General features: G+C 44.5%; 1 protein-coding gene across 1 annotated transcript; it reads left to right on the top strand.

Annotated features, from left to right (window-relative positions):
• The first annotated feature begins 119 nt into the window (after positions 1-119).
• On the top strand, positions 120-26,883 carry LOC8029941 (7SK snRNA methylphosphate capping enzyme). The gene is made up of 6 exons (XM_002408328.4): positions 120-299; positions 528-1,552; positions 2,599-2,898; positions 23,975-24,193; positions 25,728-25,854; positions 26,308-26,883. Exons 2-6 carry the CDS (start codon positions 536-538, stop codon positions 26,478-26,480), a joined length of 1,836 nt encoding a protein of 611 aa, XP_002408372.2. The 5' UTR covers positions 120-299; positions 528-535; the 3' UTR covers positions 26,481-26,883.
• The last annotated feature ends 1,114 nt before the right edge of the window (positions 26,884-27,997 follow it).

Below are 27,997 nucleotides of genomic sequence, written 5' to 3'. Positions count from 1 at the left end.
CGATTTGACAATCGTTTACAGCGTCGTCAACATCACAGAGCCTCCCGATCCCCGGATATTTTTCCTGTTCGCAAATAAAACGTATTTTCGTTTAGTTGCAGATCGCCGACTCCCAAAATAGGTCGACGACAGACGGCGCCACCGACACTCCGGGCGATTCCTTTGCCCGAAATCGCTAGCTGCCATTTGCAGTTATGCGGGAGTGGTCGCAGTTGTTACCAGGCGTACGCCTCTGGGCTCTCTAAGCCACTTCCCATCGCCGCAGTGACTCCTTTTCGTCACGACAGATCGTTTTTCAGGTAATACAACGACTTCGAGTTCGTTTGAGTCCCGTTCGAACCGCCGAATGCTCCGAGCGGGCTCTGAGCGGGCTGCCTTTAGGGCTCCGCATTGCCAGCGTCGGAGCAAGATGGCGGGTTCGTACTCTCGAGCCTAGGGGCGCTTCGTTTGTAAACAAGACCACGTGGGGGGTTGCTCCTCCGTGCGACGTCGCGCTAACGTTTTTGATTCGATTTCCCGCCCGACAGGACCGTCGATGGAGACCGCCGTCGAGGTGCCGAGCCTTCACGTGGACGTGTCGTCGAAGCGCGCGGGCGTCTTCCAGCGCTCGACGTGCCGGTCGGCGAGCACGGACTCCCAAGCGAGACCCAAGACGCTGAAACCAGCCAACAACAGCTCGAGGGCGAGTCCCCTGGTTCGGAAGCCGCCGCCTCGCGAGGAGACCGCGAGCAACCAAAACCGGCCGCCGATCGGCGGCAAGTTCGTCCACGGCGGTGGCGGCAACAAGCGTCGCCAGTCGTTCAGCGTGGCGGCCGACTATAAACAGCCGTTTAACAAGCGGAGGCGTCGGGGTGACCTGTTCACGCCGCCGACGAAGTTCCTGCTCGGCGGCAACATCAATGACCCGTTGAACCTCGCGAGCTTCGCCGACGACGAGGTGAACAAGAAGGCGAACGAGGTGACGCCCAAGTCGTCACCGATCCCTACGCCCAAGCATCGGACGCAGGTGGAGGTGCTCATCCCGCCCAACATCAACGACCCACTCAACCTCAACTCGGGCGAGGACATCGAGTTCAACCTCATCTCCCCGCGGAGCAGGAAGCGCAACCGACGCCGCTCCAAGCGCAAGTCGAGGAGCGAGGACGACGGGCCCGAGCAGGCGGACGCGTCGGCACCCGCTGCGGAGGTCTCGACAGACGCGGACGCCTCCGCTCGGGTCGCCTCGTCTTCTTCGACGACAGCGTCGACGACGACGACGTCTCGGAAGGCGTCTTCCGTCTCTGCCGGCGCGCAGCCGTCTTTTTCGAAAGAAGGGGCCGACAAGATCGTGTCCCCCGTGGTGCCCCAGGGGTCCCCGACCAAGTTCAATCGTCGGAAGTCGTCGGCGGCCGGCGGCGGCGCGTCCCGAGACGTGCGTCGGTCCCAGCACCAGGGAGGACGTCGTGCCAAGCAGGTGTACTTCCGCGAAAAGGACGCTCACTTCCAGTACGGCAACTACAACCGGTACTACGGCTACCGGAATAACGGCGGCCAGGAGGACCCGCGGCTGAAGGTGGGTGCCCTTGCAGACGACGGTGGGGCCGATATAATATTCTTAGGTAGTTAGTTGGCTGTACCTAATCCCCTTTGAGACAGGGGGGCGCCAGCAAAAGGTAAATTTACCAGCGCGGGTAAAATACTAGACAGGTGAAGCAAGGAGCTGTCCGATATAAAGGGTTCAGCCGTATATGTTCATCTATTCATTCATCCATGATCAGCTTCCGTTACCAGGCCAAACCGCAGTAACCCTTTCCTTTCCGTACTCGGTCGGTGATTCACCAAGGCGTATCGTGAGAGTTTTACTCAAAAAAAAAAAAAAAGGCGAGCACGCCGAGTGCTTGCTGCACTTGCGCATGAAGTATGTTGCCATGAATGTGTCTTTTCTCGCTCACCAGGAGTTTAAGTTGTTATTATTTATTTTGTCATTGCTAAGCTATCGCCACGGTCCTTATTATTGCTCAATGACAAGTCACGGGTGGAGCATTCAACTCTACATTTCTCTACAGTCGTCAGCACCTTTTACCAAAGCTGTCATTGCGTGAACTTGTGTAGGTAGAGTACTTGGGCCATTGTTTTGACACACTTCTGTATCTGTTTGATAAATCGAGGTGAAATTTGTCAACTCGTTTCATAACATCTTGGCTACCAGTCGTTGGGTCGTCGTCGTTTTAAGAAGGAACACCATCATCCGAAATGAGCTCCCCCTTTCATTTTGGCACAAATTTACTAAGTTGTAATAGCATGACTGGAGCTCAATGGTATGCTATGGAGCTCAATGGTATGCTATAGCACGTTTCAGGTTCAGAAAAGTAGGACAAGTTCTTCCACAAAGCTCTCTGCTTGTCATGAATAGTGGTTTTCTCCTCTCAACCCGCCTCCCCTCCAGCGTTCGCTCTCCTAAAGTGGAAAGAGCAGTGTGCTTCGTGGAGGGAGCTTGTCCCGCTATTCTAGACCCGGAACAGACTGTGGGTGAGAGGTCGTCTGCCATAGCACACACTGCCACCCTCTATTTCACTATTATGGGGCACTAAGGTGAACGCGTCCTTCCTTGCCCCGCAGGTGATGCAGGCCTCGTGGCTGGACGGCAAGGACGTGCTGGACATTGGCTGCAATGTGGGCCACTTCACGCTCTCGCTGGCCCGGGGCTTCTCGCCCCGCAAGGTCATCGGCCTAGACATAGACGGCCGGCTCATCAAGGCCGCCCGCCGCAACGTGCGCCACTACCTGACGGCGGCCCTGGCCGGAGAGATGCGCTTCCCGGTGTCCATGGCCATCTGCCACGGCCCCATCGCGGCTGCCGCACTGCCCGGCCGGGAGAGCGAGCCTGTGACATTCCCCAACAATGTCTTCTTCGTGCAGGTGAGCGCCAGCTCTTGTTTCATGTCATCCGTCCACTTTTTTTTTCCTGCTCCTAAGTTACTACGTCTATCTTAATGGGACACTGACAAGGTATTTATGCTCACCGAGGTTTTTATTTGAATACGCCAATAACACCCTAACTACCCGGCATGCAAGTTGCGGCTCAAAATTCGTTTTCTTTCTGCTCGAATACAGCCGGTCGAGAATTGGCTGGTTTCAGTCGTGCTCGCTCTCGTTTCCATGGTTATGTGGCATTCAAACCATGTGTGCCAAATATATCCAAAGTCGGTTATCGGAGACGCGCTTTCAATATTAAATATAAAAAACAACACGACGAGTCCACGCAAGTTCATCATCGCCTGCTTCAAAAACCGAAGAAAAGAAAGAAAAAAGAAAGCTTCCGTGCTCATGTTTTGGGTTTGAGCAGTTGCGTTTTTTGGCTTTATTAAAAATATATGTGACCCTGTATCAAAAGATTTATTGGGTAGTCTCCTGACACCATATTAAATTTCCTGTTAAATAATAACAAAAAAGAATGGAGGATGTCAGTGTCTCTTTAATCAAACTTGCATGTACTGGTGCCTTGGTTTCAATAAGACCGTTTCTCCCGCTTTCTGTGTTCAAAAGAGTTTGTCTTTCCTCGCTGCATGGGGACGTGCTGACAGCAAAGCTGCCGGAATCTGTTTAGACACGCTTATTCTGAGAACACAATGTTGGATTCCTACGGGGATTGACACTCTTCCTTGACTCGCAAAAAGCAATTTTTTATATTTCCTTTTTTTTTATGTTCCTGGATATGGTTTAGACATGCTTGACCTAGAAATGCAATGTCGGAGGTGTTTGGAGATAGACAGACTTTTCTTGACCACTGAAACTCGGGGGCAACAGAATTTTTGTACCATTCTTTTATTACTTTCTTTACTCCATTGCTAGCAGCGTTACTAGATATTGCCAGTTGGAAAAAATTTCTTGCTTGCGGGATCCGAACCACCTTTTCCCCCAACGTCTCATGAGAGTTAATCTGAGCACCACCTTATTTATGCGCTGCCACCATTCTGTGAAGTGTTATTGATAAGCTTAGTCGTTGCTTCTACTACTGCCGGCGGTGTACGACACCGGTAACGGACATTGGGTTGTGTGGGGGAAGTTCCTATTCCTTTGGATGTTGGCCAACTCAGCTGGTCCATTTCCAATGGAACTTGGCACCCGATAAGTGTGGGAGCTTGCTTCTAGCAGGCAGCAAGCAGTGATGGCTCGACATTGGCACCTGCCCTTTCACACATCCATAAATAAAGGTTCTTGCAGCATGTCGCACGACTGGCAATGAGGCGGGATTCTTGTGAAAGTTCGATAGCTTGCATTTTTGTATTGGTCATACTCGTGGTCTGTTCATCTTTTATTGTCATTAACGTTTTCTTTGCTAATTTCACACTCCAGTAAAAGTTTTTTCTTTTCTTTTTGGGTTAACTTGAATAATCTCAGTTTTTGCACACAGACAGCTCTTACAAAACTGGTATCTAAGTAATAACTCAATTCCTCCCATTAGTAACCCAAGGAACCTCACCTTGCAGACTGAGAGGTGCATTAATTGTAACATCCCCATATAAGATGTGTTGGCATTCTCTTGGCTGACTGACATCTCGCAGTTAAATCCAGAAGCTCACAGCTGAGCAACGATACTTTCTCTGGAACAAATTAACAGGAGCTTTTTGAAACTTAAAAGCCAACATTGTTTTAAAAAATATTTTGACAAAAAAAAAAAAAAGACTTTCAACCTTTTCACTTTGGTGAAGAAGCAAGACCAGTGAAACTGTACTATGGTGATAATGAATTAATGGCTGGCTGCAAGTCGGCAAGCCAGAGTGGAAAGGCTGGAAAGGTTTCCGCGATCTATGAGCGACACCAGCAACCCGACAACCGGCAAACACAACGCTGTGGACAGCTACCGCCATCTATGAGCGATGGCGGTAGTTGTCCAGAGTTGTGTCAACATTTCTTTGCGGACGGGCACAATCCTGGGGAAACAAGCCCTTAACAGCTCCGCTAAAAAAAACAACAACAATTAGGGGGGGTGAGGTAGTAGTGAGCTCTAACATCTTGAGCTTGAGGCAGAAAAAGGAGAGGTCAAGTGCAGAACTATGTTGTGTTTTACGTCTCCTCTCCTTTCTTGAGGTTTTGGGTTAAGACGTTGGGTCACCTTTTCCAACCTGTGGTACATGTCACAGGCTTGCAGCGATTTCCTAATCTCGTTTCCGGAGGACATTTCAGACATGCATGTGTTGGTGGCATCTATACTACCCGGTATGAAGATCATATGCCCTAGTAGCGAGTAGTAGTTCTTGCCTTGCAAGATACGAAGCAGGCTGCCCTTGGACAACTTTATAGGCTACCATGGCAACATTTTTAAGCCTTTGACTGAGTGGCCTCTAAAGCGCAAAGTGCCCATGTAAAACTGTGAAAACGTAAAAGTATTTTTTATTATTAATTATTGCCTTTTAGATTGCTGCTCAACTGTCAGTAATAGTAAAGTTCATTCAATAATATTGAGGTAAAATATAACCGTGGCTACGAAAGAGGAATGTTATTTTTAAAATCTATGCAGCCCTCCATCAGAACTCGTTGTATGTGGCTCTAGCACACTGCAAATAATTGTGCAAATTTTCCGTGTTTTATAGCGCAAAAGTCACATTTTTTTACTATCTTAACTGCACAAATTTTCTCAAAAAGTCATATTTTTCGTTCAATTCGTTTACAAGAATATTGTGAAATTGGTTCCCGCTTGCGCATATGTCGTGATCACAATGTATATGTGCAGGCTTATTGATGCGGTTTCTCAGTGCCTGCTATACAAATATATACTAAGTGTGACTTATACAGAGGTGCAATTTATACACCCACTTTTTTTGTGCAAATGGCCCTTTATGGGACGGTTTAACTTGTATACCAGAAAATATGGTTGTATTCTAGATGAGATGTATTCAAGCACAGCTAAAAAAAAATGAAAGAATGTAACACTGCCACATTACTGAGTCCTGATAGTACCTTCTTCGTAAAAAATATAAATGATTAGGGTGTGGGAGCATCTCAGAAATCGGTGCTCAGTGTTGCGTCTCTTTGTGTAGTTGACTGGCCCATCCAACATGGCATTGGCTTGTTTCGACTGCCGACATCTGTTAGAAAGCTGACTATAGCACTAGTGTTGGCAGACACAAACAACATCTGTTGCGTGACAGTAACATTTAACTCGTTGCGTACAGACAGATACCTTGAGTGCGCCGATCTAAGAAGAAATCGCCCGCGATTGTTCGGCCTTCCGTTTTTGCTTTTGTTCTATTTGTCTGTTCAGTATGAGCAGCACTTGCTGTTATGTGGACGTGGCATTTAGACTTCCTTGCTGTCTCTGGGACTCCTGCTAGACAAAGCCTGAGCTGAGCAATGTTAGGTGCATTCTTCTGACCTGATCAGAAGTGGTAGTCTAGTGTAGCAAAAGGAATGCCAAAGAAATTTATAATTTGTTTTCCTTTGCATTAAAAGAAAGTAAAATGTCATCATTCACCTTTTCTTTTTTTGTGTGTTTGCTGGTATAGAGTTAATTTTTCTGGCGGGGCAATTGTAACGATTTCAGATGCTTTTCCAACACTAGGTTCCTGCTCTGGTTGCAACTTGCAGTTGGGATAGAGGTTATCATGGTATGTCAGGGTGGCGGGAAATGTAGGATTAGTATGAAAGACAGATTTTGAATAAAACAACTGAGGTCAAAAAAGCACCTACAGATGCAAAACAAATTATGGTGAGGCCTGGTAGAAAAACAGTGTGGAGGGTCAAAGTTAAAGGAACATTCATAGAAAGAAAGTACTACTATGTACCAGTTTTTTTTGTTTTTTTTTTTGTATGTATATGTGTGTTGCTGCCCAAAGACTTTTCTTGTTGCTATGGTCATTGTTATCTGTATCTGAACTTAATTAAAAGCACCAAGTGGGTGTGCCCAACTATAGTTTGTTGGCGAGCAAGAATGCTCCCTGCACAGAGGTAGCAACTCGTATACTCTGAACGACTTAATTTTCATGCCGACCCAATTTTCATGAATTTCACGACTTGAAAGTATTGCGAAAAATTGGTCTCTCAAATATATTGCTCCGCTGGAACGAATACAGCATATCACTCCAAATCGCGAAAATTTCTTGTCCAAAAAATATTCCCAAAACTCGCACTTCCAAATTCTGCAAAATATTGAGATTGTAAAAATAAAGTAGTTTACAACACTCCATCCACTCATTTGTTTGTGTAGCTAAAAAGCGAAACCCTACCGCCAACATGTACCAGATTAACGATATTCCTTTCAATATGTCTCTACAAGTACAATATTTAGGTGTCTACTTTTGTCATGATTTGTCCTGGTGCTTTCACATAGAGTATGTGACTACTAAAGCTAATCGGATGCTAGGTTTCCTGAAACGAATTCTCTTCAGGAAGTAAAACATACTCTGTATCTCACGAATTTTCGACCTATTCTAGAGTATGCTTGAGACGTTTGGGACCCTCACCTGCACTATCTGATAAAAAATTGTAAAACTAATTCAAAACAGAGCTGCCAGATTTGTCCTTAATGTATACTCGCGTGGTCAAAGCGTAACTGCCTTGAAACGCAAGCTCAAGTGGCAGCCTCTACAGAATTGTGGTCAATGCTTCCACCTCAAATTCCTCTACAGCATATATTAGAATCGGTGTACAATCGAGAAAACAAAATATTTACTTCCACCTCACTTCATCTCCCGGCGACTGGATCATAGCAAAAAACTTGGGCCTTTCACAGGCAAAACAGACATTTACAAATACTAATTTTTCCCTTGCACTTTACTCCACTGGAATCAGCTACCTCAAGAGATAGTTTCAACAAATGTGACCTCTCAATTTTTTCATGCATTGTCAAATTCTTAATACTTATACTTTCTACGAGCTTCCATTTTGTCTGCATATGTTTACGAGTGTGTGTAGCTTTATGCTGGTTTGGGTTCGTGGTTTTGTTTCTTTTTGCATGATATTTGGTGCGGGTAAGGCCCCTTTTTGAGTTACGATTGTCAAAGCCATTAAGTGTTTTTTTTGGAGTCAAGTTCATTTTGTATTCGCGTGTCCTCCACTATGATGCCCTCACAGGCGCTGTAGAGTTATTAAATACTGTAAACGACTTATTTTTCGCAGGCTTAGTATTTCACAATATAGCTCAAAGCTGAAGTTCTGGAATAACTGGCAGGTTCTGATATTCGTGACGCGGTGGGATCTCAATATAGATTCCATTGTGTTTACATTTTACCTGAATGTTTGCGGGACCCATTTTTGCCCAAATTGTAGGCGATTCCCAAAATTCGCCAAAAATTAGGTCCTTGTGAAAATTAAGTCGTTTAGAGTATATAAAAAAAAAAATAAATGAGCTTACAGTGTTGTGAAAGCTACTTTTTCGTTTTTACCAGTCACACAACTTTCTTTCACTACGTGATCACACTCTCGCCTCTACTCACATGCGGCGGGTAAGTGATAAAAGGGAGGCGGGGTAAGTGATAAAAGGGAGGCGGGGTAAGTGATAAAAGGGAGGCGGGGTAAGTGATAAAAGGGAGGCGGGGTAAGTGATAAAAGGGAGGTGGGGTAAGTGATAAAAGGGAGGCGGGGTAAGTGATAAAGGGGAGGCGGGGTAAGTGATAAAGGGGAGGCGGGGTAAGTGATAAAAGGGAGGCGGGGTAAGTGATGAAAGGAAGGCGGGGTAAGTGATGAAAGGGAGGCGGGGTAAGTGATGAAAGGGAGGCGGGATAAGTGATGAAAGGGAGGCGGGGTAAGTGATGAAAGGGAGGCGGGGTAAGTGATGAAAGGGAGGCGGGGTAAGTGATGAAAGGGAGGCAGGGTAAGTGATGAAAGGGACGCGGGGTAAGTGATGAGAGGGAGGCGGGGTAAGTGATGAGAGGGAGGCGGGATAAGTGATGAGAGGGAGGCGGGGTAAGTGATGAGAGGGAGGCGGGGTAAGTGATGAGAGGGAGGCGGAATAAGTGATGAGAGGGAGGCGGGGTAAGTGATGAAAGGGAGGCGGGGTAAGTGATGAAAGGGAGGCGGGGTAAGTGATGAAAGGGAGGCGGGGTAAGTGATGAAAGGGAGGCGGGGTAAGTGATGAAAGGGAGGCGGGGTAAGTGATGAAAGTGAGGCGGGGTAAGTGATGAAAGGGAGGCGGGGTAAGTGATAAAAGGGAGGCGGGGTAAGTGATGAAAGGGAGGCGGGGTAAGTGATGAAAGGGAGGCGGGGTAAGTGATGAAAGGGAGGCGGGGTAAGTGATAAAAGGGAGGCGGGGTAAGTGATAAAAGGGAGGCGGGGTAAGTGATAAAGGGGAGGCGGGGTAAGTGATAAAAGGGAGGCGGGGTAAGTGATGAAAGGGAGGCGGGGTAAGTGATAAAGGGGAGGCGGGGTAAGTGATAAAGGGGAGGCGGGGTAAGTGATAAAGGGGAGGCGGGGTAAGTGATAAAAGGGAGGCGGGGTAAGTGATAAAAGGGAGGCGGGGTAAGTGATAAAGGGGAGGCGGGGTAAGTGATGAGAGGGAGGCGGGGTAAGTGATGAGAGGGAGGCGGGGTAAGTGATGAAAGGGAGGCGGGGTAAGTGATGAAAGGGAGGCGGGGTAAGTGATGAAAGGGACGCGGGGTAAGTGATGAAAGGGACGCAGGGTAAGTGATGAAAGGGACGCGGGGTAAGTGATGAAAGGGAGGCGGGGTAAGTGATGAAAGGGAGGCGGGGTAAGTGATGAAAGGGAGGCGGGGTAAGTGATGAAAGGGAGGCGGGGTAAGTGATGAAAGGGAGGCGGGGTAAGTGATGAAAGGGAGGCGGGGTAAGTGATGAAAGGGAGGCGGGGTAAGTGATAAAAGGGAGGCCCGTGTCCATTCTCCAACATCCTCCCACCCAACAAAGTCAAACCGACGGTTTCGTCGGAATTTCTAGACGGTAAAGAAGTTGAATGGATCTTCTTCTCTTCACGCGACTTCCGAGTCGAATAGTTCAGGCACGCACTTTCCCATCTGGAAAGTTCTTGTCGACGGCAGCCAGATATCAAAATGTTTTTGGGCGATGGTTGTTCCTGAGAAGCGCAACATCTCTCACTTGAATGCCGCTTGAGTTAGATGAGCTTACCGTGTTTGCAAATTGCAACTCCATGCGGCCAAATCTGAAATATTTCACATTACACGTTCTTCGCCGCTGGCTCCGTGTGAGCATTCGCTTCTCGGGAACGGGAGTAAAACATTTCTGCCACTTTCTGGTTATCCTGGGTGGAACTTCGAGCCCGTGATCGGATGACGACCCGTGGTCCGAGCTACCACGGCGACGCTTTTCCATTGCAATATCTTGTATTCCATCAAAGGCTGTTCAAAAAGAGCACTTAAATTGAGCCCCGCTTCGTCACTCACAAAGTCCTGGTAGCGTTAACCGTTGCTCTCGCAGGACGTTCGCAAGAGATGTCTAAGGGTTTCGGTAGAGATTTTGTAACCCAGTAGTCCACTTGGCCCTTGCACACTCTTTTCTATGAGGCCACGAAGAACTTCGCCAACTGCGTCACCATCTTCCCCCGCCTTTCGATTTGCTGAGCCATTCAGCTGTTCCTTCTTTGATGCAAACAAATTCGAAAGTAAGACAGCTCGTTGACTAGCCTGGTCGTCACAAACGTCCGCTGGCTCCCTCCATCCAGTAAGCACCGGAATAGGCGGCGCTTAGTCTCCCCTTCTGCCCAGATTGTGGCAGTTTGCAGAAGAACTGTTTCGACGCTTTTAGACACTGCACTCGTTACTGACACTTCCGAAGTGCCTGGCTCTGACGACGAATGAGGACTGTCTTTGGTGGGTTTGAGGTCGGGATCGCAGAGACAAGTCATGTGTCTCCCTTGGCAGCTGGCGCAGCGGAGAAATCTGGCATTGCGACAATGTCTTGCCCGTTGATATCTTTTGCAGCACGTGAAACATCGGCCGTCTCTCTTCAGTATTTCTTTTTTTTCTCCCTGATGGAACGCACGTTGCATTGGTCGAACGAGTGCTCACGTGCACCGCAAAAAAAGCATTCGGCGTTTTGAGCGTCCGTACTTGCAACGAAAACTGCTGCCGATGGAGTGATGTTTGCTTTGCGTACCTGGTTTGATGAGTCCTCCTTTTGGGCCTTTGATAGATTGGGTTGATTGAGCTTTATTTCAAGGATGCGCTCTCGGCTCTCTACCTCGGACCTCAGACCTCAGAAAATTCAAAAACGTTTGCAGGCTACCGGTGCTATCCGCGATATCGGTGGCTCTTTGCTGGCAGTAGCGGAGGACAAGATCGTCAGGAAGTCTCTTCTTCACGGCAGCATGTAGCAGCACGCTGTACTCTTCCACCTTTACGCCAAGTGCTTCCAGGCTGCGGACATTTATCGTGATATCATCATACAGCCGTCTCAGAGCTGTGACGTCGCTCGACGTGGTAACATTTTTTAAATTCAAGAGTCGCGTCATGTGGTCGTCGATTATCGCCTGGGTCTGGCCGAACCTGTTCTTCAAGAGATCCACAGCGATGTTATAGTTGTTCTCTGTAATAGACAATCCCCGTATGCTGTCTTCCGCCTTTCCGAATAGATAGCTCGTCAAATATCTAAATTTATCAATTGGAGCAAGGTCGGGATTGTTGTGTATAGCCCCTTCAAATTGATCCCAGAAAGGTTTCCAGTTATGGAGATCTCCTTCAAACTTTCGGATCTCTAATCTTGGAAGTTTGATTGCTATCGTTCTTGACCTTAGATGACCTTGGTGCCGATCCTGTAGTTGTTCCACAGCGTTCAATACAATGTTAGGCGTGCGCAAGGCATCCAGCTTGAGTGTGGCTCTTGTCCGTAAACGGGAGATCGACACTTGATAAGCCTTTACGCTTTCCATCTCTTCTTCAAGGTGATCAATATCAACCCCATCTTCAATCTCGCTGTCAACGGCCTTCAATGCTGCTTCCTTCAGTTCGAGGATATTAAAGTTTTCTGTGAGCTCACCAGCGGTTGCATCCGAAGAATCCAATAGAGCTTGCAACTCGTTGGTGGCTCTGGTCACCGCTGACCGGATGACGGCTCGTTTCCTCCGCAGTCGGTCCATTCTCTGAAGGCGAGTTGTTGTCCGGGTTCCGTGTCTGTCAGATGGGCAGCTGTCACTCGTTTTGTCGGGCGTCTCCTAGATCCCGGGTTTCGGCACCAGATGTTTGGGATCTGAAGAAACTACGACCCGATCGACTCGTTGGTAGCGGTTTATCAGAATGAGAACATGGCGGGCTTTTTCCCGCGCGTGACCCAGTTGCCCAAATCCTCCTCGTCCCGTGTCCATTCTCCAACAGCAGTATAATAATAATCAGGTTGAGTATGTTTGGACAGATTTGAGTTGAGGCAATAGAAAAAGATTGAAAAATAATGTGCCTCGGTCTGCTCCAGCGTTAGCATTGCAGACTTGTATGTTTAGACAGCTGGAAGTTAGTCAGCCCCCATGGGTGTCTTGGGGCATAGTAGTAGAAGTTAAAACATGGGAAATGCTGAGTACTCGGTCCCCCTTTGTCATTGCATGCATGTTTGCTTTGGTTTTATTTTTGGAGGGGAGGGGTATCTGTGTGTTTAACCTTTAGGGAGTTCAGTAGCCCAGCAACGCAACTCTTTCATTTCCTTGCTAAAAGAAATCATTAAATACATAAAAAAAATCATGACCCCTCCAAAAAATTAAGTCCCTTCCCTTGTTAAAAAAATAAAAATAAATATGTAGGTGTAGTGAAGACAAGGTGAAACATGAAATGGGTGTGATAAGGGTCAAAGGTCTTGTATTGTGAAATACAAAATGAATGACTTTCCACAATCATGAGTAACTGCTAGCGGTAATTACTGGGGGCTTTGAAGTTTACGAAAAACAGAAGATGGCGCTTTGCCTGCCCACATCAAGTCCAACAAAGCTTTGATACCGAAATTTCCCGACTTCACAATGCCGGGTATCTGAAAACCTTATTGCCCTTCATATGTGGAAAAATATGGGCGCTTTGTCTAGTGCGGGCAGATACTTAGTGTTTTACAGTCCGCTAAACATGCATACCCCACAGGGGGCACCTGTGAAACCAGGTGTTTGGTGAGTGGCGTCACCACGGACCCTGAGTTATGCGGGTTTGCCCGCCCGCGGGTTCGTCCGCCCGCGGGTTCGCCCGCCCACGTCTGGCTGTGCGTGGCTTTCCGGTGTCAGGGGAAAAGGGCATCCTGGTGATTGAGCTGAGCCCGGGGTACGTTTGAACCCTTTGGGGTCCCCTGGGTGAGGCAATACACCACTTCAGCCCCTGCTTCTTGTAGACGGGTGTCCTGGCTTGGCCCAAAGAGCGTAACATTTCCAGCAAAGCCCTTTTTGTTGCAGTGCATTACTTATTCCCTTGTTGGGCGCTGTGGTAGGCGGCACACCAGAGGCTCTGAACAAACTTTGCCTCTCATGGCAAGCCCCTCTCAAGAATCTATTCAAGACAACCTCTAAAAGGCATTGTCCTGAAGTTTTCACCATAGAAAAATCCCTGGAAAAGAGAAACTTAGCAAAGTTTTTTGTTATTCACTCGAAGGATGACGAAAAGCCCGTGGAAAAGCTCTCCCCCTTTGTTGTGGCTAAAGTCCTAAAGAACCTTGTCGGTTTCCACTATAAGACAAAAAAGCTTCATGCGGGTGACCTCCTAATGAGCGTTAACACCAAAGAGCAAAGTGCAAAAATTCTCCAAATGACCAAGATTTTAGACATGAATGTAAGCGTAAGCCCTCATAGGGCTCTAAGGACTGTACGTGTAGTGCTGTCCGAAGACGACCTTCCTGAAAGTACTGAGGAGGAGATCCTTGAGGGACTTCGACCATCTGGGGTAGTCGCTGTAAACAGGATTATGTTCCGTTGTAATGGAAAGGAGACACCTAGCGAACACGTAATTGTAACATTGGTAATAAAATGGTGTCCCCCGAGATGGGGTCCTTAGTGCTACCCTTTTTATACCAAAAATGAATTTGATTATGCGTGTCATGCCACTTTCCATTATTCCTTGTACTTATATCCCTTGTTCCTTGTACTACTCAATTACTCCTTGTACATAGACAACCTTAAAATCTCTGGGTTCTCTTGTAATTTTGCTATCTGTGAGCACAGGGTGCAACTTGTGTTAACAATGTGATTAGATTGGCTGACAATAACGGGTTTCGGTTTTTAAGTGAAAAAGCTGTTTGTTTCATTGACGATTTACAGTGCGCCAATTCAGATCAAAACGGAGCACAAATTTCTAGGCCTTGCATTGGACTGAAAGCTTTCTGTAAGCCAACACATAAAGACATCAAAAATGAAATGGCGCAAAGCTCTGAACATTTTAAAGGTTCTGTCCCCCACATGACTTGGGGTTCTGATCGCTTGTGCCTCCGGCGAATTTACTGATTGGTTTGTTCACGCCTGGATTATGGCTGTTTAGTGTATGGATCAGCAAGGGCAACAAGGCTGAAAATGTTGGACCCTATCCATCATGCAGGACTTCATCTTGCCACTGATGCATTTCGTACCTCCCTTGTGTTGAGTCTCGATGCTGAAGCAAATGATTTATCTCCAGAGAAAAGGCGGGCTCTCTTAGGTCTGCAGTATTCCCTTAGAGTCAGGTCAGTGCCACAACATCCTTGCCCGCAAATAGTTGAGAGAACCCGTTTTGGACAAACATTTGAAAATAAACGCACTGTAGTCCCTCCCTTGTCAATGAGGATTGAGAGAGCGGCCGCCTCTCTGGGCCTTCCGATAGACACCTGTTGCTCAGTTTTTAGGAAAGATGGCACTATGGGAGCTAGCTCTGATTGTCACTGATCTGTCACTCTTTCGGTACAACAAACTCCAGAAAAAATTTTGCCAACAGGAATTTTTTAATTACAAAATAAATACGAAGACTATATTAGCGTCTATAGTGATGCCACAAAAACTGATTGTTGTGTTGGGTGCTCTGTAATCGGTTCATCCTTTAAATGTGTACATAGAATAAATGACAACGCTATTACTTGATGGCCGAGCTATATGGTTTGCTGCTCGCTACTGACCACGTAATGAAAAAAAAAAAAAAATACATCTAAGGTTGATAGTTACTGACTCCCTAGGTTCCGTAAAAAAAATCCACTCATATTTATTTGCAGCAAAAAGTGGTTACCGCAGCCTTGAAATTCAAATAATTTTTTTGTTGGGTTCCCAGCCATGTGGGTATCCCCAGCAATGAGCCAGCTGACCGAGCAGCAATGCTCGGTCAGCTGGCTCATTGATAATGATAAAAAATGATAATGATAAAAAAAACATTGGGTATAAATGGCAAGAAGAATGGGACCATGAAGTAAACAACAAACGTCATGTTGTGAAGCCCTTGTTGGGGGAATGGGTGAGTGCCCGACATATAGACAGGTTTCTTTGCAGTTACTCTTTGCCGTTTAAGAATTGGACATTCACATCTGACACATGGGTATCTGCTCCATCGAGAAGAGGCACCTATATGCAAACCCTGTTCAGATCCGTCAACTGTGGTGCACATCCTGCTTGAATGCCCTGCATGGGACAGATACTGCCTATTGCATTTCTCCGAATTTTATACAGCACACCTTCCCTTATACCTTAACCTGCTGCTCCGTCATGAACCTTTCATAGATCACACCAAAGTTTTAAGCTTTTCGAAAAGCATAAGGATCTTACCTCGATTGTGATTGTTTGTACCTTGATTTTGATCATTTGTATGAGGTCATTTCTTCATAATAGCCAATACAGAAAGTCATCATGATTTCACATAGGAGTTTCAGATTTTTACATTGATAATTTATGCAAAGTTTCACTTCTATTTTCTAAAAGCATCTTTTGTCTCTTTGACCCTCTTCTTGAAATAGTTCCAGTATTGGCACTCTATGTTTAAGATGCCTTTGTGCCATCAAGACCTAATCAATCAGTGAACATGCATAGACTTCCTCGTACCTCCACTCGAGGAAAAACGTCTCGCTTGTTTTGCCAGTTTGCCCTGGGTCTGGTGTGGTGAGGTAAAGAAGAGACGTTCAGGAGCCAATATGTACTTTTGAGCTTTGTAGGCTCCACAAATTTCAAGTTAATAAGAGCATTAAATAACGTTGAGTGAAAACTACTAGCTCACAGAATCGCCTTGCAGAAATTGACGTATGTGACTTGAGGTAACCTGTAACCTGACATGGTCACATCACAGCAATTTCCCCACTAAATTTAACAGGAAAATTGATGCCTCCTGACCTGAAATAATATGATGTCAGTTTGATGTGGCGGTTCTTCGTGATGGTTTTCTTATGAAATTCGGCTGATAAAAATGGTCACAAAAGATGGTGTTTATCTCATCGGATCGGACCCAAGGTGTGCTCGGGATGTGAGTTTGTATGAAGTCAGCAGGTAATAATATACTGAACATGCAATTTTATCACAGGTATCTCAAGCATTTTCTTACTGGTATCTTAAGGGTGGGCACCTGTTGTGTAGTTTGTGCTGCATGGACAGTAAAAGTGTTATTCCTGTCGTTCTTTCAAACGATTGAGCCTAATTATTATATGAATTTTAGCTTTTTACTGCACAATTCATTAATTAATCTTCCAATTAATTTATCAATACCTCATGTTGCAGTAAATATTTTTGTTAAGTTAATCAGTTTGGAAAGTAGGGGGGACGAAGTAAAGTAAAAATGCCGGGTTTATTATTCCTTGAACGTGGTGATTTGGTGAGGTGGTGATTTGGGCCAGTTGGTAGTCGTGCATGATGGGGAATAAGTAGCTCAAAAACGCATACAGCAGAAAATAAACATGCACAACAGGACGAAGCTGTACTCCCAATTGTAGAATTTAATTGAAGAAACAGCATAAAGAAAACATATAGTATCTCACTAGACTACAACACACTCAAATACCAGGTGTCTTTTTCTGACTGCAAATATTCAAAACAAAAAGGACTCTAAAAAACAATTATTCCTACAAGAAAAAACAAACAAAAAAACCTTAAAGTAATTACTGGTGAATTTTGGTAATTTGCCACTGGTAACTTAAAGAATTTTTTTCTTAAGATCTATCAATTTGTTTGCTCTATGTAATGACAGGCTACAAAGCTCCATTTGAAATATGCCAACTAAAATGATAGTTCAAAAATAAGTTAGCACATTTGAGGTAATTACACCACAAATATTCTGTATGCTCATGCTCTGACATCTGCTGCAGTCTAGAAAGCTGTTCTCCAAGAAAAATTTAGTTCATTTTCAATGTTTTCTTAGTTTTTAATATTTTGCCATCTGAGAAATTATAAATTATTGGACTTAAGTCCCAAGTTTCCGTATTATGAACAAGCAAGGTCACATTTGATGTAGGAGTATTTGATGCATCAAACAAGGTGGCTGAACAAACTTTGCTGCCTGCCGCATTTGGTGTTCAGGGCATTACCTGCCAGCTGTGCATGGGAAAAATGTAGACATGCAAGCCCTCCTGCTCAAATAGCTTTTTATATTAATTACTGTATTTTCATGCTTCACAAAGGAGCAGCTGGATATATTTGAGGAGGGTGGGGAGGATGGTCAGCTTTTTCTGTTAGATATCAAACATAAGATAGAGATTTTTTAATGCGGACATAAACACCACATATATAGACTGAGAAGGCATCCGTAGGTAAGAGCAGACTTGTGCATGTTACTAAAAGAAAGTAAGCAATTGCATTTACAATTGCACAAGGCTAAATTGTAATTAATTACAGTTACGATTACCCATCCATAAAAATAAGTTACCGTTACCACAAAAATAATCCGTTACTTTCTACCTTACTGTCCTAGGGTAAGCACAAAACACTAGAGTGCTATTGAAGCGTTTATTGTTACCACGAGTCACACTTTTGTGATCTCGAGCTTCATTGTTACTGCCGGAGTTTGAAGCTGTGAAATTCGCAGAGCTATAAAAATTGTTATACAGATAATGAAACCTCAAATAAAATCAATATATGTGAATATAAACATATTTTAGCCGGCAATTATTGCCAAACGGTGGTATAGGAAAATAGCGAGACACTGTAACTACAAATAGCAATTAAATTATAGATTTTGACTTTATATCAATCTTCCACTTGCTCTGAACACATGACGTGCCTCGGTCAAAACATCGGTGAGTAAGAACGTGGAGCTTTCTGAGTATCACTCAGAAAACAAAAGTTTAACGTTGATTAAAACAGAAATGTAAACATGCATATCACGTGCCTACCGTTTCTTGATGCCGTCTAGAACACATGTAGCTAGCATGTAGATTAGGTGAAAAATAGCACAAAATCAAATAAACATTCATATCTCTGAAAGTTGATAAGTGTTCTCATGCGTTTTGAGCAGCGTGTCAGTTAATGTCACATCCTTTTTTTCTGTTGTGGCATTATGCAAACTGTCATGGTCACTATAACTGAGAGGGCATTGTTATTTGTCTCAATTGTTTGGAAGGTGCACAGTCATTGATCGTTCTGTGTCCTCTCCGTGTCTTCGTAAGCAAAGAGGGAGTGAAGGGACAAAAAAAAAAGGGTGCTCTCAGATCCGCTGCATCAATTCTAATGCATTTTGACCACATTCTTTTTTTTTTTTTTTTTTTTTTGAAGGAAGCATTTTGATTTTGGGAGATTGCCTAATATTGTTTGCACTGAGAGTCCGATTCTCTGTATCGGTGTGCTTCCCCCTTCGCCGTGGGCGAGCGAGCTGACGAGCTAGAATTTGCAAACAACCAGACGAAAAAAAAAAAAAAATTTGAATCTAGGCTTAATGCAACATTAGGTGACCATGAAAGGTTTTCAAAATCTGTAAAACGTCAGGCCTTGCATTTGTATGTGCAGGTGACAGTGTAATACCGGTTACACCTTTTTTTCCCCGTGAATGAAAACGAAAAGTAACAGATTACAATCATTTCATTGCATAAATAAGTAAGTAAATTACTTTACAATTACCTTGTAAAATATGTAATTATTGCCTTACGAATTTAGTGATAAATGTAAGGGATTACAAGTAATTTCTTAACTTGTTACGGATTAAGTACAAGTCTGGGTAAGAGTATCTACAAACAAGCCTAATCTAGCTGAATTGGCAAATAAGCCAAATCAGCCAATACAACTTTTCATTTCATCTACAACCATATCAGTCATCTTAAACATCAATCAGCTGAGGATGAATTTAATTAAAAAATTGAATATGTAAAAATGATTCCGTAAATTTAGGAAGCAAAAACTCTTGTCAATCTTAGTGTAAAGAACATTATAGATTTCTAACAAGAACATGGGTATGGCATTTCGATTGCACTTATAAGAATGTTCCAACAATCTGACTGTTACGGAAGTTTAAGAACCTATGGAGAATCTGCCACATAATTTAATACATAAAAAAAAAACTTAAAGCAGTATTTAAGAAAAATTTTTTTTTTTAAATGTATAAATATTAAATAAAGCGATAGATTTTTTCCAAATTAATTCTAAGGTTAGTTTAAAGGCCCATAACATATCGACAAAGACACTATCATGTCAATTACAATAGCTTGATTAAAAGCGAGGCACCGGGTTTCTGCAAGATCTAATTTCGTGGCTTCCCCACCGTCATTGTAATCCCAACATATCTTTTTTTTTGGTGCTTGATGTGCAGATGGGCAGCACTGAAACTATAATCCATTATATGGTGAGGGTGCGAGCAATCCAATGGAGACCACAAGGATTCAGACGGACAGTTAAAGACAATGACAAAAGAGCTAGGACGAGTGTGGGCAGGTCAAGGACCTCATTTTTGTCATTTTTATGTTCCATGTTCGAACCGACCCTCGAAAGCAGTTTTACTCGCCGACGAGACAAGAACGGCGAGAAGGATTTCTAGATTTCCCGCCTCCTGCGCGAGCGTGCTACTTTCGATACCACCTCGGCGTCTCTTGGGCTTCGAGCGCGCACGTACAGCCAAGGCATGGCTAGAGGCAGGGAGCACGTGCTGGAAGCCAAGCATTCGAAAGAGACACCCCGATATTCCCTCTGTTTGCGACTATCTTAACTTCGTTGGCTTTCTTTTTTGTGGAACAAGGTCTGCGGATTTCAATTGGCGCGTTCATGTTCTTCATTCTGACGAAACCTGTAGGACTGCAATTTCCCACTTCGTTCATCTGTGGAACCATCTGCCGGGGAGCTTTTATAGCGTGTGTAGCTCATAAATTTTCCGGTGGGGTTAAATCGGATATATTGGTTTTGCCTTCCATCTTCACTTTCCGGCAACATTCTGACCGGCTGGACGGTGATACTTTGCACGCAATTTTTGTGGAACAAGGTCCGTGGATTTCAATTGGCGTGTTTAGGAACCAATGTGGATACTTCATTATGCTGTGCAAGCTTTTTGCGTGACTTCGGCCCGCTATTTGTTTTTCCTCCGCAGAACTCGTTCACCTCTGTCTGCAGTTTCCTGAAAACTATTATCTTGTGAATCACCCTCTTAGCCCTCTTTTATTATAATAATTTTAACTGTGCAGCAGTTAAAAAAAATTGCACTTACCCAGGCAGCTGTATTTTAGCCGTGAAAGCGTTAAGAAAATAACCGGTTGCTTTTGCTAGGGGTCTGGCTCTTGCAAGAAATAGCAGTAGCTGTAGAGGGTGGGTTATTCAGAGTACTGTATTTTACGGTTTATATAGGTCGCAGCTTTTAGCCAAAGTTGCGTCGGTGCCTCGTGTACATGGTGCAATTCATATGTATTTCATTTTTAATGCAGAATGTGTTTATGCGTCATTTCTTATGAGAAAATTGTCATGAACGAGCGTCATAAACAAGCGTTACACACACACACAAAATAATGTCACGGGTCTTATGCACCAGTTCGGTTTAACCGCTAAATTTGGCAGAAAAAGTGATGTCACATGATGTATAATTTCTATTTACCACCAGTTTCCCTCTAAACTTAGCTGGAAAATTCACATCACATGACCTCGAATTTCCCAGCTAAATTTGGCAGAGAAATTGATGTTGTGCGACCTATGAACAAATTAAATTTTCCCAAAATTGGTGTCATGTGACCCGACGTCATATGACCTATTCACCCTTTTTTTGTTTGGCAACAAACTCAGTGGCGCCATCTATTGAGTAGCCCCGGCACACTTCTGGTTCGCATATATTTCCTAATTTTTTGCTCATCATTATTTTGTCATAAGAGTGAATTAGTCTGACTGTGCTATAGGTGGCCATTTCCAGAAGATGACTGTATATTTGGTTTTGCAAATACTGCAATACTTGCCACCTAGTTCAGAACTGGAAGCGGTTGGGGGTCATTTGCACGCTGGTGCCACCACATATCAATTCGCGCGAGAAAGAGCGAATATACCAATTTAGTTTTCCCACTAAATTTAGCTGTGAAGTTGATGTCCTGCGACCTAGGTGCACACTGTTTCAACTCTAAATCCGCTTGGAAAAAGAAAAAAAAGATAAGTGTGTGGGTTGTGGTGGGACAGATTTTGTGCTTCCTGGTTTTTGTCCGCATGATCAAGCTTGTGTAAAATTTTAATGAATATGTACGTAAATAGTGCCAGCCCTAGTCCGTATTGACATTTACGGCAGGGGAGGAATGGCAGAGCGCCTGTCGACGGTTTACTCTTCCGGCGGTCTCAAGAAAGTTCAAAGCGGGGACCGTATTTCTTGTTTGATTCATTGGGTTTCAATGATGTTCAATACTTGACCGTTCAATAATTAAATTGCCTAGCGCCTGCGCATATATTGCTGTTGAAATTGCCTAGCGCCTGCGCATATATTTCTATCGGAATACACACATGTGGACTTATCAATGCAGTTTGGCCGCGCCGGCCATATAAACAGATGCAACTTACATACCAACTTTTTTTCTTAAAACTAGTGCTTTTAGGGGTGCACCTTATAGATGAGAAAACGTGGTAGATACAAGTATGCTGATAATACATCATATAATTCAATTTATATTCTTTTCTTGTTTTGTAGTATCCCCATTATGAATTCTGATAACCAATTCTTATTTTGATAACTTCTTTTATAACAAATTCTTACAATCTGTGTTCTCATAGGTGATTCGTTACATTTCTTAGAATAGTGATGGCTGGAAACAGCAGCAAAGGGGGTAAGGGGGGGGGGGGGGGGGTTGGCCTGGAAACAAGGTAATCTAATTGTACCTGAAAGAACCCTGAAATGAATTCCACAGTTTAGTTTATAATCAAAGCTTTGTCAACTCTACTGCAGTGCAGTACAGTTGACAAAGAGCTTACGAGACAGGGGTTACATGCGGTAATTGAAAATAAGGAAGTCGCATGTATGACACATTTGTTTCCCGTCTTTTTTTGGGCCAATGGTGACAGGCGTCACATGTCTCTTTATTTTCCTGGTTGCCTCCAGTTTTCCCGTGTCATGTTTTGTGAATATTCTCCTGCAAACTCTGCAAAAACTTGGCTACTCCACTGTATCCTCTCAGAAAAGGAAAAACACTATTCTTAGAAATATTGTTTTCAGTGTCCCTTTCATTACACATAACTCTGCAATTTTTTAATTATGCGTCATTGCCTCACCTCTAGGGAATGACTTTTGAAGAGCTTCTTCCCCATTAGGTGTGTACAAACTATAACAAGGTCTCAAGATGATCCCGAGGTTTGCACTTTATTGAATGTGGCTCCATTTACAGCATCCATTTGCAAGTCACCCATTTTGCCCACTTGGTATAATTAGTAAACAAATAATTAAAACAGCGTAAAAATACACAAGGACAAGTAGAAAAGGGACACAGGCACTGCGCTGTGTCCCTCTTCTACCTGTCCTTGTTTTTTGTGGTTTTATTATTTGTTTACTATGCACCGCTGACTAGCACACCTCCAAATGTTACTGCAGTGGTATAATCAGCTTTAACACAGAATGTGTCATACGGCTGGCAGCTAGGAGCAGAATGGCTGGCACCGTTCTGCTCCTAGTTGAAGCTAAAGGAGCGAGCTTCGGGTTTCCCAAGAGAAAGAATGCGAAAGAGGGCGACAGAAAATGGAATGGATCACTCATCCATAATAACCAAAGCAAACAGTGGATGCGAGGTATGATGGAATGCACCACTGGCCTCCAAGCAGTGAGGAGAAAAAAATGAATACTAATATTCCGGTTACACCTGTTTCTAATGCACAAGATGTGAAATGCGCCTTTGCCTTCTCCCGAGTCTTAAAGGGTAACTGCAAAGAAAGAAGGCTTTTTGAACAGCCTAATTGGGACAAGCATGTCACAAAACAAATCTTCCGCGGAAAAACAAATTTTTTCTAGCAATATTTACGCCACAGGACGTAATTTAGTCGGAGTCACAACTTCTCCACTTTTGAAATTCTCGCTCTTTTGACGCGCGCGTAGTGGCTGTTCTACGTCACTCCGTGACGTATAGCAGCCACTATGTGACGTATAATACCAACATTGTGACGCACGATTTAAACCGGACGAAATAGCCGCAAACTAAAACCAGTCTCGCGCAATAAATATTGCTCTAAAAAGCTTTGTTTCTGGCGGAGAAATGGTTCTGTGACATGCTTGTCCCCATTAGGCTGTTTAAAAATACTTTTTTTCTTTGGACTTACCCTTCAACTGCTTCCAATCGTTCGATGTAAAGTAGCGGAAAAAAAAAACACCAAGTGTTGCTTACGAGTAACATTGCAGAAACATGTATATGGATAAAAATATTTTTTTTTCCCGAGACCGGATTTTTGTTATTTTGTGTGTTTTAAAACAACGGTGGGGTTTGTAGGTCTCCGGTATTTCGAGTAAACTTTTGAGCATGAAAGGGTTGAACGACAATGACAGTGGATGAAGGATTTGGGTCTTTTTCACGTATCGTTATTGCCGTGCTGCTTTTTATGTGAATAGTTGCTGACACACGGCCATCAATTTTAGCTCAGAGTTTTTTTGTGGATTGTAGTGCCAGGGGTTTCTCTTGTACCTTGTGCTTCACTATATTCCCTGTTTGGAATAATAGTATTAGTAAATAAACGTAAATAAAATAAATAAATGACTGAGGGCCTTTTGGCGTGCCGCAGGGCAACTACATCCTGGAGTCCGACGTGCTGCTGGAGGCCCAGCGGGAGGAGTTTGACACAATCCTGTGCCTGAGCCTGACCAAGTGGGTGCACCTCAACTGGGGCGACGAGGGCGTGCGGCGCCTCTTCAAGCGCATGTTCCGCCAGCTCCGGCCCGGGGGCCGCATGCTGCTCGAAGCGCAGCCCTTCCACTCATACGTCAAGAAGAAGAAGCTCACAGTAAGGAGATCCTTCTCTTTAGTTTACATTGCTCCGACATTTTGTTTCTGTCATGGCCACCGTTGCTTCGTGACCCAGGACGGGCTTTCGAATTGAGGGCTAGCAACAAGTCAAACCTCTCGCTGCCGAACGAAAAATTTAGAACCAAGTCTGTTGGGAAGGACTGTTTCGTGGTGTTTGAGTACTAGATTTAGAGAGACCGGCTCTGCCACAAAATCCCAAGAGATAGCCCACCTAACATCAAGAGCACATTGGTGGCATTATGGAGTGGGCTAACTTTCCGTGTACAATCGAGAAAAGTTGAAAAAATTGCTATCTTTAGGTCGTGTCCCTTCCAAGCTTGTTATGGTGACGAGGGGCAACGGAGCAAAGATGACTGTATTTTCCAACCAGCAACACTTGCTTATATCCCGCCATAGCTAACTCGCCGCATTTATGCCGAGGCCATAATTGATCCCAACACTACTATTACTTGAGGTGGGCTGTCTTTTGGTGTTTAAAAAAAATATAGAAAATAGGGGTGGGCTATCTTTTGGGGGTGGGGCATCTCTCGGGATTTTACGGTGGTTGTTTGCAAATTTGGTTAGTGCGCCTGTTTTGGTTATTATTGTTTCCAGTGGTATTCCATTGCAGTTGTTGCTCTAGCACAGGGGTTCTCAGATGGGGGTCCGCAGACCCTTGGGGTTCGCGAAGGCATTCTAGGGGTTCGTGAAGCCCTGCCTCGTCAGTCAATTTAGGAATAAAAGTTGTCTTTTATCCAATCGAGAAGAAACATTCCAATTTTTGAGTAAGTTTTCTCGTGTGTATGTCAGTGAGAAAAGTCTACTTCACACCAGCCCTTAGTTATATCCATATATTAAATCATTATCATAATTAACCTATACCTTTCCCTTTCCGTCACCACAAACAAGGTCTTCCATCGTCTCTGCCAATCCACAAGGGGTCTGGGAAACATCAATGGTTGAGAACCACTGCTCTAGTGGATTACTACGGTGATTTAAATGACCAGAAACGTTGCAAAGACGGCTCATGGTTTGTTCCGAGCATTGGTGCTGCTGAGTAATTTTTTTTTTCCAAGATTTATAAGTTTAATATATCTTCTACATTTTTCAGTTTGTAGGTTAGAATAGCTCTCTCTCTATTTCTTTCCTTATGATACGGGAGGACCTAGTTAACTTCGTGCAAAGTAATGGTGAGCTGGCATGCTCTCGGGCATCCAGAAAACCTGAACCAAATTTTCAGAATTTAGTAGAACCTCTCTGTAGTCTGTAGAATCTCTCTGAGTTAAATATATCTCAGGAAGAATCTTCATTATTATATCAGTGTCTTTGCTGTATCCCTATTTCATATACCTGTATTATAAGTATACGTACCTCAGTGTTGCATTAGATTCTTGTCGTCGCTACACTCTTTGCTTTATAGGGGCTGTACTATATTTTCCTTTTCCTCTACGTATTTAGAAGGTGTAGTGTGTAGTAAATTTGGGAACTTGGGTGCTGACTGGGGTTGTCGGTTTCCGACGCTTCTTCCCCAGGAAACGACTTACAAGCACTTTCACGACATCCGCCTACGTCCGGAGCAGTTCAACGAGTACCTGCTGTCCCCCGAGGTCGGCTTTGCTTCCTGCGAGCTTATCGACACCCCTTCTCATGCCTCCAAAGGTGAGAACATTTGGCCGGATCTCTAATGGAATTCTAAGTATTTTCTTGCTCATGTCTGTGTATGCGGCTAACATATTTATTCATGAGGATGAAAGGTTTGGCTGTAGAAGCTTAGTTACAAAATGTCAGCGATGTGAAAGCTCGTGCTGTGAACCCGGGAATCGTTTTTGGGTTCAATCCTTGCTCCTGCCCGTCACTATCAAGATGAGCTTCGTGCCGGCGTGCGGTCATGTAATCACTATTGCACGATAAATGTTGAAGACCCCATGTTAGCGGTCTGACTGCATTCACTAAATTTCTAGCCTACAGCGTGCACAGTGTCGCAGTATCTAAAGGCAGGCCCCCCTTTCGCTGTCCAAATATTTGTTGTCTACTTTACTTTTACCTCGGTGTGGCTTTATGCATGTAAGCCTTTGTCTGCTTGTGCTCACGAGGTGAATTGTGCTTTTGCAGGGTTCCAGAGGCCCATCTATTTATTCACCAAAGCGGAATCGGCGGAAGAGCAGTGCGACGCAGCGCAAAGCGAGTGTGGCTCGCCAACGAAGGCAGGGTGTGAGAAAGAGGGTGAGAGGGACTCTGGCAGCGAGAAACCGGAAAGGGAACCCCCGACAGAAAAGAGAAAGTAGTAGCGGCGGACGCGCTCGGTCTTTCAATGGCATCGAACTCTCCGGTACATTCGCCCGCACGTCGTCGTCCAAAGGCGGGAATATCGTCTTTTTTTTTTTCTCGTCGTCTCTCCCGCACCATTTATTGTTCTGTGCTTTTTTTAATTTTTTTCTGACCTCCCACTTTGCTACGCCCATTGGAACTCTTTGTTGTGGTGCGCAAGTCAGCCTCGCCCATTTGGTCATTTCACGCACCATTTCATTCATCACAGGCAAGCAAGAAAGAAGCGTACAAGTCGCTCCTTTTGTTCTGTTTTTGCAAACGAGAAAGAAAAGGAAATGCAAAGCTTTTCCCGTTGGAACTCGAAGCACCTAGAGTCATGGAATGAGCTCTTGTGTCGATTAAACTCGTACGTAAAGAGAACAAGGTTGGTGGCGTGTTTTAGACCTGCTTCGAAGTCGCGCTGTTGCCAATATCACTGGCGAGGTGGCACACTAAATTCTCGGGTGAAACACACTTGCGAAATGTTCTAAAAGTGCATGCTCGATAAAAAAGTAACTCTGGTCACAACTGACAGAGTTCCACGTTCGAGAGATTTAATCTCCACTTCCAACTGCTTGACGGTGGCAGAGTTTACCGGGCATGCGTATAGATGAGATTTTCGTAAAACATATAAAATAGCGCAACAGGAACAAGGACAAGAAGTAAACAGGACAGGCGCTACAATAAGACCTTCGTTTTGGCTGCGTTTTTTGTCGTGGCTCAAGCCACCTAGAAGTGCTTCTTTTTCATCCAAGCAGCAGTGCACAAATGCGCAGCTTCTTAATAACTGTGGAACAACCATACTAAGTACAGAGTGCTTTGGGGGTTTACAGTGGACAGCGTACCGTGAACCATAATAACTGATGAAGGAGGAGTTTGTATCGTCTTGTCGAAACGCGTTTCGTGAACAGGTTTTCATAGATGCATGTTTCGCTGACACCACCGGAGTTTTGCAGAAACTTGTTTATTGTTACCATGCTCCCGAGATGTTTCGTAGCTAAGTGCATAACCTAATCGGGGGGGGGGGGGAAGCCGCACATGGCTAGCATGTGATTGACTGAGGCGTATTTATCTAAGCCGTGGGCCCCTCTCCTCTCTCACCTCCGTAGACCAGGCGAGACACAAAACATTTGTTGCAAAAACAGCAGGGTTGTGTTCGATGAAACATTGCATTTAAGGTGTGTCTATCAAATGAATGCGGGAAGCCTGAGTGGAAATTAATTGCCGATGAAACGTTGCATGTCGACGAAATGGTCTGTCAATGAAACATCATTGTACGATCTGATTGCCACCGACGGAGAGGAACAGATCAAAGTCAGTAGCACTCCATAAAGTCCTTTTATTTATTTCTAAAAAGCACTTTGTCCCAAATGAGAAAATGAAGGGAGAGGATGTAAAGTGCAGGCTGCAGGGACAGCCAGAACGTGTCGTAGCAAAGTCTTGTGTTTACGCAAGACTTGTGCCTCGTGTATCCCATTCTATGAATTATGAACAG

Source organism: Ixodes scapularis, unplaced genomic scaffold (genome assembly GCF_016920785.2).
Source record: "Ixodes scapularis isolate PalLabHiFi unplaced genomic scaffold, ASM1692078v2 PGA_scaffold1__304_contigs__length_218370807, whole genome shotgun sequence".
Lineage (NCBI taxonomy): Eukaryota > Metazoa > Arthropoda > Arachnida > Ixodida > Ixodidae > Ixodes > Ixodes scapularis.
Note: the sequence above shows the minus strand (reverse complement) of the source record. Positions and strands in the feature narration are given on the sequence as shown.

What these genes read in the sequence shown, in the direction of transcription:
- LOC8029941 (XM_002408328.4), top strand. Translation starts at nt 536, where the DNA reads ATGGAGACCGCCGTCGAGGTGCCGAGCCTTCACGTGGACGTGTCGTCG. An exon ending in AGGAGGACCCGCGGCTGAAG is followed by an intron (nt 1,553 to 2,598) that starts GTGGGTGCCCTT and finishes CTTGCCCCGCAG; the next exon opens with GTGATGCAGGCCTCGTGGCT. An exon ending in CCCTTCTCATGCCTCCAAAG is followed by an intron (nt 25,855 to 26,307) that starts GTGAGAACATTT and finishes GTGCTTTTGCAG; the next exon opens with GGTTCCAGAGGCCCATCTAT.